This window comes from Aythya ferina, assembly GCF_964211825.1.
Source record: "Aythya ferina genome assembly, chromosome: 3".
NCBI classification, from domain to species: Eukaryota; Metazoa; Chordata; class Aves; order Anseriformes; family Anatidae; genus Aythya; species Aythya ferina.
In genome coordinates, this window is record NC_140298.1 from 34,201,305 (window position 1) to 34,215,879 (window position 14,575).

The 14,575-nt window shown below is 36.5% G+C and overlaps 1 protein-coding gene across 1 annotated transcript in view; it reads left to right on the forward strand.

Annotated features, from left to right (window-relative positions):
- Window positions 1-14,575, forward strand: part of ZFAND3 (zinc finger AN1-type containing 3) — a 133,283-nt gene that overhangs the window by 88,176 nt on the left and 30,532 nt on the right. Inside the window, exons 4-5 of the mRNA XM_084515049.1 lie at window positions 1,284-1,463; window positions 12,398-12,463. Coding sequence (XP_084371175.1) covers window positions 1,284-1,463; window positions 12,398-12,463 — 246 coding nt within the window. The remainder of the gene's footprint in view (window positions 1-1,283; window positions 1,464-12,397; window positions 12,464-14,575) is intronic.

A 14,575-nucleotide genomic window follows, 5' to 3' on the forward strand; every position in this document is an offset into this window, starting at 1 on the left:
ACTTTGTCATATTTGCTTTTAATATTAAACGCAAAGTGGAAGGTTAAAAATTACGTTTCCCACACACTAAGAAATTTTTACTTTTCTGTTGTTTTAATGGAAACTGTAAACATAAAGGATTTTCTCTTTCAGACAGCTTACTGCACAATTTAACAAAAAGCCAACATCACAATGCCTTAACTTCTCAATTTTTTTGTGGACTATGTAGAATAATGTTTTTCTAAGTGTTTTTAAATTATTGAAAGCCACAGTTTGAAAGAAAAAAAAGTAGGTATGCTATTCATTATGATGATGCATGGTCTTTGAGTGAACATCTAAGAGTATGGTTTAGGTGTTTTCAGAAATGTCAAATGGCAGGCTGGTTAAATATTAAAGGGAATATTGTAAAGAGAAACCATTTTCCTTTCAGAGGACTGCCTTCATTGGTACCTAAGCTTCTAAAGCCTCCCTGGGTGGTCACTGCTAGCTCAGGGATGGGCATAATGGGATAGGCACAGTGTAAATACAGCTCTAAGGTGCCCCTTGCAGACTTCATACCTGCCTTCTTAAGCAAGGCTGGAGCATGTGGTGTCTGCAGCCATGCTGTGGTGAGCTGATCCTGGCTGGCAGTGAAGACCCACACAGTCAGTTGCTGTTGGGGACAGCTCCCAGGGGACAAGGCAGAGACAGGAAAAAGCAACAGCAAGAAAACTTCTGGGCCTAGATAAAGATAGTTTGGTAAGTGAAGAAAAGATTAAGAAAATAACATAACCACTAAACAAGTGATGCAAAACCCAGCTCCCACATGCTAACCTAGAACCACGGTTGTCTACACGAGCTTTTCCAGAGCTGCTACACTGGTAGGGTTTTAGGTAATGGCAGTGAGAAGCATTGTTTTTAGAGAAATCTAACGTTTCCTTGTACTGCATACATTAGTTCTTCCTCAGTCAGATGTTTGCTCCTTTATGCTGTTATAAGTGCTTTGTGCAAGCAGTTATTAAAATGATACCACCGTGTGGTATATTCTGATACACGCAGTATTAAGCATTGGATGCTCTTGAACAGATGTAAAAACAAGAACTTTGTATAGTTCTGAAATTGGTGGTGGTTCTTTAGCATTAAATAAGTCTTAAGATACTTTGAAATAATGAAAAGCTACTCTAACTTTGTGTTATGAGATTTAAAAACTATCAGGATGATAATGCCTCTGACAGTCTTTGGGGGTTGTTTTCGTTATGCTACTTTTTGTACAAAATTGATTAGGTTGAGCAATTGAGATGACATATGGATCTTGGTTTTGATAGATTTCCAGAAGAAGCAGCCAGATGATGACTCTACTCCCAGCACAAGCAACAGCCAGACAGATTTGTTCTCTGGAGAAACGAACAGTGACAACAGCAATACCTCTCTAACCACGCAGGCCGCTAACTCCAACCAGCAACTTTTGACAGAACTGAATGTAACTTCACCGAGCAAAGAGGAATGTAAGTGCACAAGTCCACAGTGAGAGCAAGGGAGGCATAAATGTTTTGCTTTGTTCTCCATTTTAGGTTTCACAGACTTCTTTCTGAAAGTAAAGAAGGACCCTTTGAGACCCTTTGCTTCTTTGAGAGCAAAGGGAGAGGTTAGAAGTGATTCACGAAATACAAAGCTGTTGGTTTTAATAGAAGAGCAAATTAAAAGGGGTCACAGGAGTTTCTAACTTCTACAGATGTCTGAACTGCAACATGCAATTTAATTATGATTTTGAGGTATTCTTATTTTGAGAAATTCTTTCTCACATTGGTAGTAAATTAATATACATGTTCTAGGATAAACAGCAGTATCTTGTGAATTTTGGCTTTAAAACATTTTTAGTGGTTTTTGATCCTTGCAATTGCAAATAGCACTGACTGTAATGCATGTTTGTCTAGATTCCTGCTAGGTCACTTAGATAACTAAGCTTCATGTGGTAATCTGTCTCTTATTTTATGGTCTTTATTGTGCTGTTTCAGGCTAAATTAGCCTTAAGCTAAGCTAAGATGTTAAAAATTAACCAACACATAGTATGATAAAATCATCCTTATTCTAAACTTATGAGTTCAACCTGTATATAATATATTGAGTTTTAAAATCTGCATTCTAACAACTTAAGCTTAAATGTGTCATTTGTAGTTTAATCTTGCTCAAATTGTAGCTTCATTTTAAAATGATTTTTTATGGAGGGAGGGAATCCTTCTTGAGATGAGTTTGCTTGTACATTGTGGCCAGTAGATAGATGTGTTCATTGCAAGAAAAACATACTCATTTAGTATGCTAGACTAAACTAGAGCTGCTGTTATTTCTCTGCTGGAAATAAGAACGCTGACAAAGCAGTAGGACTGAGAGATCTTTGATATGGCACATTTGCTTTCAGTTGTCTTCACTGTTTGTATAGGATGGTTTGAAGCGAATTCCCCAAATATTTATTCTGTTTACAGGTAGATAGGCTTCACATTTATGTTGTTTTTACTTGTGCAGCATGGCTGTGGACAAAGCAGGAAGTGTCATTTTGGGATTGTAGTTGTCTATTAGACTTAAAATAAAATGTTTAATTTTAAATTATGGTTTTCTACCTGTATATGGGAATATTTTCAGAAATAGAGCCCAAAGTAATAGGCACTTTGTGTTGTTTAAGCTGACCTTTCTGATATAAGTTATTTGTAATAAGAGTAATTTGCCATGTAACTCTTGTCTCTCCTTCACATGTACAGTTGCTGCTGACCACCCATCTCTTCCTTCTGTCCAGCGCTTCTTCAGGGGAAACTTGCAGTATGCTGTAAAAACAAAGCCTTATTTTGTCCTTTCAGTAGAATGTTGTGCTTCAGCAACACATTTGAATTTTCACAGGGCAGTGGGGCTCAGCACCTTTGCTGGCTTATGAGCCAAGATCTACTATTTGGCAGCAGAGGTTGCTTCTCCAGTGCTTACTGGGTCAGGTTTTATGAAAATGTGTTCAGTGATGAATTAGATTATGTTCAAGTGTTTTTGTTGTGGCTGAGAAGGACTTGGGGGTAAGTGGGAAGGTGATTACAGGGATGGGAAAGAGGGAGGGAAATAAAATAATGTCCTTCATCCTGGATTGCGCTGTGCTTGTGAACATACACTCAAGGTGATGGATATTAGGCAGCACAGCCTGCAGAGCATTTGAAAATATTACCTATAAAAAAATTCTTTATGACTTCCTGCTGGGGTGATTTTAAGTGAAACACAGTGGAGAGATTTATGTACAGCTTGAGCTCTCTCTGTCTTCTCTCACATCGTCACTACCTCTTTAATGAAGCTTAATATCATTTATCAGAAATAATTATACACTGATGGAGCTCTTCTGATGGATAATGGCCTCAGGGTGGAAGATTCTTTCCTGTAATGAAGAATGCCCAAACTTTAAATGTCTTTTTGATTTTAATTTAAGGGTGTATTTTTTCTGTGCAATATTTATTTATTTTGCAACAAGTTCTATAAAGCATGCACTGCTCTCATTACAGCTGTGTTCTTCAGAGATTGATACTTTGCAGTGCTGTGTGGTTATGTACAGCTATGTGCTGTTCTGCATAGAATTGCACTAATTCACCAGAAATCAATGTACGGGATCATTAAGGTAATCCCTATCAAAGAATGGAAAGATTGGAGTGCTCAGGAAGGCTTCTGTGGTGCACTCAATTTCTCTTTCTTCCCTTTCAAGCTTTTAAGAGTCTCACATCAAGGCATTTCCATAGCAGTTGAGTCCATAGGGTAAACAGATTGAACAGATAAGACAAAGTGAAGGTGGTTTTTTTTGATTATTTGTTTTGTTTCATGTAGCCATTTCCTTTTTAAACACTCAATGGGTGATGAAGGAGAAAAGCTCCTTGGACTGGATTTTACAGGAGTTCAGTCTGACAATATGCAAGTATGATCTCTGCCATTTTGTGTTTTGATATTCCGTGAGGGTTGCACTAAATTCCTGGTAGTGACCTTCCTCCTCCTGCCACCATCGCTTCTGAACAATCACCTACCCAAATGGCTGCTTTCCTGGTTAATCTTTCTGTTGTAGATGGAAGGTAGTTCTCAGTATTACAATTGCAGTCAACAAAAATGTGTTAAAAGTTCACACCTGGTGACAGTGGCACAAGCTTCAGGACATTTTTTTCCCCTCTCCTCTCAAGTTTTGGTTTTGTCATTGATTTCAAAAAAATACTGTTACAGTTTAGGGAAGGAAACCATACTAAGATCATTCTGTTTGTTTTATTTTCCCTATACACTACTCTAGCTGCCTTTTTCCATCTCAAATCATCTTGCCTATCGTATTGTCAGTTGCAATAAGTTTTCTGAAATAAGCTTTTGCAGATAAGGAACATATTGGTATTGCTTTAGTAAGTCTAGATCTGAATGGATTTTAATGATCTGTTTCCTAACAGATAGGAACAAAAATTAGACTGATTTAACTGTGCTTCTTTATATGCAGATACATTTCTCTGTGCTCAAGTTCTGTCTAATTTTTATCTATTCTTATTTTTCTCTTTGGCCTCCTTTCTTCATGTAGGATGTCCAGGCAGAAGTTACTTCAGTGTTAGTCACCATATCAGCTGTTTGCACTGGCAGTGATTTCCTTTTTTTTTTATATTTTATTTTTTTATTTTTACTGGAAGGGAGACTTGTTTGTTTTCAATAGGGAGGAAAAGGGGAATTTGTCAATGACCTTGTGTTTCTTTCTCTGCCCCCCACCTCCATCGACTAGCACTCTTTAAAAGAAAAAAAAAATAAATCAGCTTGTTAAGGAAGGTTCTATGTATTTTGGTAAAGAAAAGGTCACACTGAATATGGAATAATTTTTGCTTGGTTTCAGGCCTTCATTGCTTTCTTTGGGGATGTCACATTATATTTCTGTCACTGTGTGAGTAGACCCAAAGTTGATGCTGTGCAGGTTTAAAACTAACTGTGTTGTTATGTGACAGGAGAAATGTCAGTTTGAACAACTCCAGCTCTGGCAGCTGGATCAGATTTTAAATTTCAGTAGTTCTTTGCTTCAGCTGACATGATTTTATTTTAATTATCTGCTTAACTCTTCCTGGCCTCCTTGAATTAGCAAGAACCACAATTGAAAAAGGACAAAAAGAATAACTGATGTTTCTAGAACAGTTAAGTGCTCTACGTTTCTACATTGAAGACTTCATAAGAAGATACACAAAGATGTGAGGTATTGCTGTAAAAAAATACATTGGAGATTTCAGCCCAGAAAGAAGGTGGTAATTACTGTTCACACCTTACCTCTGTGTGCTGAATTTTAGAAGCCTAAATGTGATTTTCAGGACTGAATGTCTGTAAATTTTCTCTAGTTATTATATAGCCTCCAAGATTTAAACTGTTGCATGTCAAGCAAAGCATTTACAACACCATTAATTTATCTCAAATGTTTAAATGCACAATTTGCAAGTCGAATTGAAAGAATGCTTTGAAACATTGTTGATTTTATTAAGCATTTCTGTGTGCTGCAAACACTGAGTTACACTCAATTATGAAGTTATTTTGCCAGATTTACTTTGTGTACATAAAGGGTACTACATTTGAGATGTAGATGCACCAGGCTTCCGTAAAAGATCTTTGGCTGAAAGGTGAGAGATTCTTTTTTCTACTGTACCTATTGGATGTTTATCCTCTGAATTTCATGGCTTGTTGAAGCATGACTGTGTAAAAAGCAATACAGGCTACAGTACTAGAAAAGTAATGATATTTTTCTGTCTTATGAGTAATAATAATAATATAAAAAAATCCTCTGTCAGTTTTTTCAACATAACCTCATGAAAATCGGATAAACAAGCAAATCCTTTTTTTCCCCTCTGTTGAATAGCCTGTTCTCTGACACCATGCAAAAGGTTTCTACCAACTTAAAACTACTTTACAGCTTTTGTATTTTTGTTTGGGCTTGTCAGGGGAGTCAACGATGTCAACTTTCACATGCACGCTCTCAAAATACGAAGTATTATATGAAATAGTTTGAGTTCTTATTGTGATATACTTAATTGTCTTTTGTGCCTTTTAAATGAGAACAGTGATTTTTTGAAATGACAGTTGCTCATAGATTCCATGCATTGTATGCATTTAAAATAGCCTGGCTTTGAGAATTCACTTGTTCATTGCGATACAAGTCATTTCTGCGGGTTTTTTTTGCCTTTTGTCTAATTCTGGCTGCAGGGAAATTCTTCAGGCTCATATTTGAAAGTTATGTGTGTGCCCGCTTTTATAATGCATTGAATGTATAAACAAACCAAGCTAGCAGTCTCTCTTTTTCTCTTGGTTGTTATAGATGGTTGTTGAAATTAATTTGTTTTGCTGCTAACCTGATTTATTCAGATACCAATTTGTAGGGATTTTTTTCTGATACAAAAGAATGCAGTAACTGCTGACATTATGCTGGGCTACAAAACTAACATGCCTGACCCACATTATTTAATACTGCAATTAAACTTGTAACCTCACATAACGAACAAAGCTACTGCTAGATGATGGTGATGATGAGTAATTCTGATTTTCCTTATAAACTCAGAAGATCGTTACGTGTTCCTTGTTCTTGTACTCAATTTTGTGTCTTGTATCAGAGCAAAAGAAAACTCACACCTCTAGTATAGAATATGTGTCTGGCTGTAGTTTGATATCACAGTCATTTGGCATCTGTATACCACAAGAACTAGCTGTTTTCTCAGTTGTTGTTTTTTTTGTTTTTTTTTTTAATTTATTCTAAAGTCACATAATGGTAGATGTTCTTCATCTTAAGAGTTTTTAAACATACTGTGTATGAAGATCCTTTTGGTGCTGTTTAATGTTAAATTAACAGAACTTCAATTTTTCATTTGATTTATCATCAAACCTGGATTTTTTTTTGAGTATTTATTGCAAAGTACACTTTTTTAAAAGTATTTATTCAAACCAACTTTCTACAAGAATGCTTTGAAATATAGAACTGTTCTGAGCTTGATGCTATTGGAGTTTTGCTTTGAGAAATGCAGCTAGTATTAGGTACCCATGCAGAACATACAGGCAGCTAGAAATCTGAAAGAAAAAAAAAATGTCTGGTAGAAGTGTTGCCGTTTTCATTAATTCATGATTGAGGATCTTTGTCTAAGTTTTAATCTAATCTTTACAGTCCCAGTTTCATCTAAAGAACACTTCTGGTTGCTCTTATGGCTTAAGCATATAAACTGGAGAGGTCTGGCATGTAGATTTATGAAATGAACACTTCTTTCCACGTCTGTGGCATGATAATTTTGAAACATAATGAAGACCAGCAGAGTAGTACCACTGTTAATTGTTCAGTCTGATTTATAGTCACTTCACACTGCAGAGCAGACAGTGTATCCTAGGGTCCCATTTATTAAAGTGAAAGGACCTCATGGAATGTGAAACAGAAACACAGTCATATAATAAAAATGTGGGCTAGAGCAGCACAGCTATCAAGGCTATATAAAAATTATTTCTAATAATATAACTTAACTGCCAGTTTCAAAAGCCCGTTTTTGCACTTCAAATTACAGCTGTAAAGTGGGAAAGTATCATGTCTACTTTACAAACGGGGAAACTGAGGAAAAGCAGGTAAAAGAGTCAGACAATGTTAGGGAATAAAGTGGAATCTGAATCCTGCCAGTTTACTTCATTACAGTTGTTAAATGTAACTGGACTGCTTTGCTACTACTGGTTTTGTTTCTTTCTCAAAAAGCCATTTGTATATAAAAATTCATAAAAGTAAATAATGGCAGATTTGTACAACTAGATTTTTAGAAGCTTATATTTGTATGTGATTAGATATATAATCCTCTTACCTGTTTTAGTAATGATGTGACATAAATTACCATGCAGTTTACATGTTCTACAGCAGATAAGTAGTTAAATGTTGTAAAATTCTCTTGCTTTTATTTCCTTAAAGGCTATTCTGTCTGTGCAGACTGAATTTCAAGATTTACATTCCCGTTTATGTATTTGTGTTTGTAATCAATGTCTGTTTTCAAACTCAATTGTGTAGATTAATTAGATTATGTCTCTACCAATTCAGCAAATGCAAATGCACAGCTAATTTACTGGTTTGGACGGGTTTCCAAAGTTGTGTTCTTTCCCATGTTGTGTATAGCCATAACATTCCTCTCTGTCATGGCTACAACGCTGCTGTCCAAGGATATTCAGCCCTTATATGATTACCCTTTTCCTGCCTGTTACATACACAGAGCTGGTCTACTATTTCTGAGGAGGAAGAACCATCACAGTACTGAAGGCTCAAAGCAGCAATCAAGTGTGTTTTTGCCACTGCGAACAAATCTTACTAAGCTTCAGGCTCTGTAACTTATTTTCCACTTTCATTCATTATCTGGCTTACAGATTTTGTGTTATCTATAATTGTTTCAATGTGTTATTGTACTCTTAGGCTTTGTACTCTTGTATAAGCACGGCTTCACTCCATTCTGCATCTCTTCCTCCGGTTAATAGGTGCTGTTCCGAGTGCTGTACTTTGCAGTGCTATTCTAATACACCTGGCTCAAATATTCTGGGTTCAAAGAGAGGTTACCCTAGGACTTTGCTCTTTCCTGCACAGGAAAGTCTGACTCAATGAAGTCACTCTGCTTTACAGAAACTCCAGAAATGGGGAAATAACAAGTTACCGTGACTCAGGCCGTGTCCTGCAAGATCGGTGCTACTTGGCAATCATTAGTCTTTCAGGAGGAGAGATGGTCAATACAGAAAAACATTCAGAAAGTCAATTTAAACATAAATAAAAAATTATACTAGTTAATAGTATTAACACATATATAGAAATACAAGTAATAAAGAATAAAATTTTACTACTTAAGAGATGTTCCGGAGAAAATGGCTTTGAAATGTTTACTTATTTATTGAGCTGCACAGTTCTTAGTAATTTGATAACCTGTTTTTCCCAATTGATGTATAAAGTTTGTCATAAGAATCTAGTGGTATCAGAAATCAAACACATAGCAGCTACATTAACAAGACCTTTTATATGTATTACAGTGTTCAAAGTAAAGGATCTTGTATTGTCTGTTCCTAACTCTGCTTTTCAACTTGCAGACTTGGTGATGCTTACAATTATTTCTTTAGTATTTTTGCATTTTTAATGTTTGGTTCTTGGAATTAGATTATGGCTGGGCAGCAGCTGCTTTTGTTTGGAAAGGGAGTTGCAAATGTCAGAAGGCACACACTGGAAAAAAAAAAAAACGGAACAGAAGCTATTGTTTAATCTGTTAGTTGGATATAGAATAGCAAGATATCTTTATTCTTCTATTTTAATCTCTTGCTTGTACTGAGAAAATATAGTAGCCTGTACAGCCCTGTGGGTTATGTTAGAAGCTAGACGTGTGGCCTTTTGCTGTGCACTGAAGTGTTTTGTGTATCACAGTCAAATTCCCTGGAAACAATTATTTTCGGGAACAATGGTATAGATATTTCCTGAAATATGCTAAGTAATAAGCCTACCTTTATGTATAGCAAAGAAGAACTGGTGCTCTACTGTATCTGACTTTGCTTTGCTCTCATGCAGAATTTTTATCAAAACTATGGAAAATGTGCTGCTGTTTCCAATAATATGTCTGTATTGGATGTTATGTATACCAAAAAATTCAATATAATGACTTCCATGAAGAATTACACAGTCAGGCCCATGCTACGTAGTATTGAATTATGCATGACATTTTTAATGATGGAACAAAAACAATAGCAGAAGGGAGGACAGGAAGCCTTCACTGGTTATTAGGCAGTGTGCGTGCCTACTGTCATTAGGCATGTATGTGCATGCAAATCCCCAAATATTCTTTGTTGAAACCTTAATGTTGTGCTATACAAATCAAAGCTCTATGAAGGTAATACCTAATGAGAGAAGATTAAATAAAACAAAAACTCTAATGCAGAGAAGTGCAGAATAGATACAAACTCATTGTACTTTAGGGACTGAAAAGTACAAAGATCTTATATTTAGTCAGATGCTGAAAATATAAACTAATGGAAATAATTATTGTACAGTAATTGCAAAGATCAGTCTTAATGGAGAGTCGATGGTGATGGTGCCTGCCAATGCCTATTCAGTGAAACTGGAGGAATGTAACTAAGTAATTAAAGAAGAGCTGTTGCATCTTAAGAGGTAGCTGTGGTCAAAGCTCAGTTCATTGAAATCCCATATCCTGTTGTATATTTTGTGTGTATGCAACCACTGTATACTTGATCTTTAGAAGTTGAGACTGACTTAACAAATGGGCAGTGCATTTTTCAGCATGAATATCCAAAAGGTTCCAATAGATAATATGGTAAATAATTTTTTCCAATAGAAAATTTGGCATTGTTGCACTCACTATTGATACGGGAAACAGAAACGCATCTTTGCTTCCCAGATGCACCTAATCCTAGAGTAGGCCTTTTTTTGAGCCTTTTGCGGTAGTATTGCTAGCATAGATCGATCTGATACTTCCATTTTTTTACATTCTAGAAGAATTCTGTAAGAAGATACGTTACAAACACTGGTTTGAGCTTATTTGACCGCTTCTAATGGTTACAAAGCTTGGCAATGCTGTCAGGCCTGGAATGGGCACCAGCATGGTGATACCAGGGTGCTTGCTCCATCTGTCCTGGATGTTTTCCTGTTGGCCGGGGAAGGCATCCAGCCCATGCCTCCCAGTCCTCTGGACAGCAACAGCAGTTTGGCTCTTCTTGTATGCTAAGACAATAGGTTTGGTTTATTATATCATTTCTCACAAAACCATCTTTCGAAACCTGAAAAATCCAGCCACCCCTTACAACACTGGCTGTAACTTCTCTCAGCTGCTTATGTAGGTGTCTGTCACATGCAGCATATTTCTTTTGTCGCCTTCGGTAGTTCTCTGTCCTGTTTGGTTAGCAGAACCCCAGGCCAGGCCCTAATCCATGGCCTAGTGTCTGCCTGCAGGCTGAACCCTCACCAGGTTGCCTTTGTAACCATCACTTTAAAGATTATCTCTTGTGTGATTACAAGATGCTGTATGTTGCCAGTGGGATTCTTTTTTTTTTTGTTTTGGAAGAACAAAAAAAACTCAGGAAGCTTATCAGTCTTTCTCTGAAAAACTGCAATTGTAAAACTAGTGAGATCTTTGCTCCCAAATGCATTTAATTTAAATCAAATGCATCAAATTAATTTCCTCACCTCTTTCCCTCCCTATTGGTTAAGTTTCTTTTCTTTTTTTATAGTGTTACGATGCTACAAGTATTATAGTGCAGAGAAAGTTACCTAAAAGCAGATACTGAGAGAAATAGATATAAAAGAAAAAAATGAAGGGGAGAGGGGGAGGGAGGGACAGGACATCTCTGAGAGAGTCAAAAAGAAATGGTTTACTACCAGGTCAAATTTAAAAAATATTTTAAAAGACAAAAAGATTGCCAAAGACCAGCCTGCTTTCTGGATGCTCATAAACTGGAGGGGGGGAAAAAAGAGGAAAAAGTGTTTCTCAGTGGGTAAAGACTTATGTTAAAGCTTACCCTGTCACAATACTCAGCTCTTGTATTGTCAGCATGGTACTACTATATTACCAGCAGTCCAGTGCAAACTTGATTATTGGTATTTTGCTAGCCAAACCTCTACTAGATCTAACTTAATTTCAGGCTCTCTAGCATCATCCAATTTATAATATCCAATTATCAAAGCTATGATGTATCATTACCACTGGCAATGCTACTCTCAGGTTGTCTTGGCTTCACTGTGTAGGTTTTATTTTTATTTATTTATTACTGCTGCAAGTTGCTGAATACACTGAATTGGTTGCTATTTTAACAAGATCTCTGGAGAACTCTTCAATGATGATGCATGATGAGAAGAAAGCCAGAAAGCAATTTACTACCAAGTAGATACCAGATGAGTGGGCAAGAGTCCAGAGTTCAACAAAAAACTTCAGCATAGAAAGAGGTCATTAGCATATGCTTGTGCCACACTTTGAAAACGTAATGAGAACAAGATAAGAGGCAAAGTCATTATCTGACTGGAGACAGTGACAGGATTTCTGTTGCCATAAGGGAAGTGATCAGTTCCTCCAGTGTGTTAGTTGTGGGTTGGTTAGATAAGTTTTTAGCTTTGTTCCAACATAACCAGCACCTTTTGTCAATGATGGAAAAATTGCAATTACGATGTATATTTTCCTAAAACTGTCTCTTAAAATATTTGTGAAGTAATAACATAAATTGTCTCTTCTCCCCCACTTCTCATCTGTTTTTTTTTTCAGCTGAAGATGTATTCAGACTTGGGTGGGAAGGAGATACTGAGAATAGTAGAATACTTCTATATGTGCATTCCAAAGACAAGTCCTCCTAAGTTTTTTCTACATTCCTAAGTATAATTGTGATGTGGTTTTAAGTGTTAAATATAGGTGGTATTTAAGAGACTTACAATCCTCTCTGTTTCCAGGTGGGCCATGCACAGGTACAGCTCATGCCTCATTAACCACACCAACCAAAAGATCTTGCGACTCAGGTACGTGTTTTGTGGGGGTTGACAAGTTGGGTTTCGCGTAACATGTGGCTGTACATATATAGTTTAATGATCAAGGGTAGCAACTGTACCTGGAGAATGTCAAATAAAAATAAACGTTTTCGATTTGCTGTCAGAAAAATGTGTATGAACATAAAAGGATGTGTATGGCAGATGGTCCATGAGAGAGTCTGGTCAAAAGTAATTCCCTAAGTGCACTATGTTTCCAGTTAACCTTTGTAGACCTAAGAAACACATAAGTAATTAGTTTGATTTAAGTGTAATGATTTTTGTAATATTCTGGAAATCCCTGCATTAAATGTGAAGTATCAAAGGAGGAAACTTCTTCGAGTTTTCTAATTGAAGATGCAGTAGAGACAGGTGATGTTTACTTTAAGCAAGACTAAATTTTACCTGCTTTGGGTCTTTTTGGTGATGTTTATTTCTACATGGAGGCTATAGATTAGATGATCTCTCTCAGAGCTAGTGATATGTTAGATCATTGCAAGGCTGAAGGTGCTGCTTCTGCAGCAGATCTGTCATAAAGAATCATACCAGCACTTTCAGGCAGGCAACCAAACTATCTGTGTTGGCTCAGATGTTTTTCAGGCTTTGGTTTTTCAGTGGGTTAAGGAGAACTCCTACGATCCTTTCCACCAACACTGTTTTGGAAAGCCATAATCTCCTGTGGAGAGGCACTGACAGGCATCTAGGTAGTGTTAATGTTCTAGCAGTCTGTGTTTCCAAAATAGGTTTTGCCTATATTTGCATTAAAATACTAATTTAGCTGGATTGAATGCAGAAAGGAAATGTCTGCCCGTTTGATTAAGGACTCTTGCTCTTTCAGGAGTTTTAAGGTAAATTTCCTCTAAGGTCATTCTATCAAAAATTGTTTCAAGCTACTATACATTTGACTGAACTGTGGTTATTCTATGTGTGTGTGGTATTAGCTTGCTTGGTCTTCAGTGAAGGAAGTTTAAGAGAAGCTACAGTAACGTGCTTGCTGAAGGTGCAGAGCTCTCAAATGATGCAGGATAATCTGTGACAATGTTGTAAAGACTGTTTATCAAAGAACTTTATACGTTTGGCCCTGGAAGGTGCTGGATTCAGCTTCTCCAGAATATGAAGACTGTGGATTCTTTTTCATGTAGATATGGAAGCATACCTAAACAACGAGGGGTGTTTGCCACTGTTTCCCTTGCAAATGAATCTGCATCACAATGGTGTTACTAAATTGTGTATTCTTTGTGTTAGTGGTTGTAGCATTTAACTCTGATTTTCATTGCAGGGTATTTTAAAAGCTTTCGTTGATGTTATACATATTGAAAACTAAGAGCACTATGTGAATATTAAAAATAAAAAATGTGATTAGCAAAAAGAAAAAATCCACTGTTTGCGGTGCCATACAGGACGGTAAAAGCTCCTGAGAGTAAAGCCATTGAAACTACTAGACATGTTGAAAAGTAGCCATTAAATGGTTGGCTAACTTCGCTCAGTAGTTCTCTTATTTTTAGTTTATGCTAATATTTGCTATCCTACATGCCTGTATGTTAATCATCTGATGTGTTTAACAAGAAAATAAGGAGATCTTTAATTTGATGCCACAAGTTTAATCTTCAGTCTACTAATTCTAGTGGCTTCATATTGTATCATTTTTCCCCATTTTTTTTCACTATATGCTCGGTAATTTGCATATTTTGTTTGTAGTCCCCTACACTAATAAACCTGTTAACAGGAGTGCCACTTTTCTTCAGAGCTTGTGTTTTCAGCAAAGTTTTCAGTGCCGTTTGGAAAAGAAATAAATATCTTTGCAAAGTCTGCATTTGAGAATCGAGATAAATATGGGAATTGACAGGAAAACATTGGCTATAACATACTTGCCAGAAATGTTATGATATCTTCAGGCTTAGGAAGCAGACTATGTAGGTCAGTATTTCACACTACATTCACTTCAATGTAGTCTCCTTTCCTAGGATATTATTTAGGTGAATATGAGCAATGTTTTTCAACACCACATATTACATAGAAACCTCTCTTCAGTAAGAATTCAACATTTCTTCTGCTCTAGAGTGCTTTGAAGAAAGAATGTTTTGGTGGAATTCATCTGTGTAATTT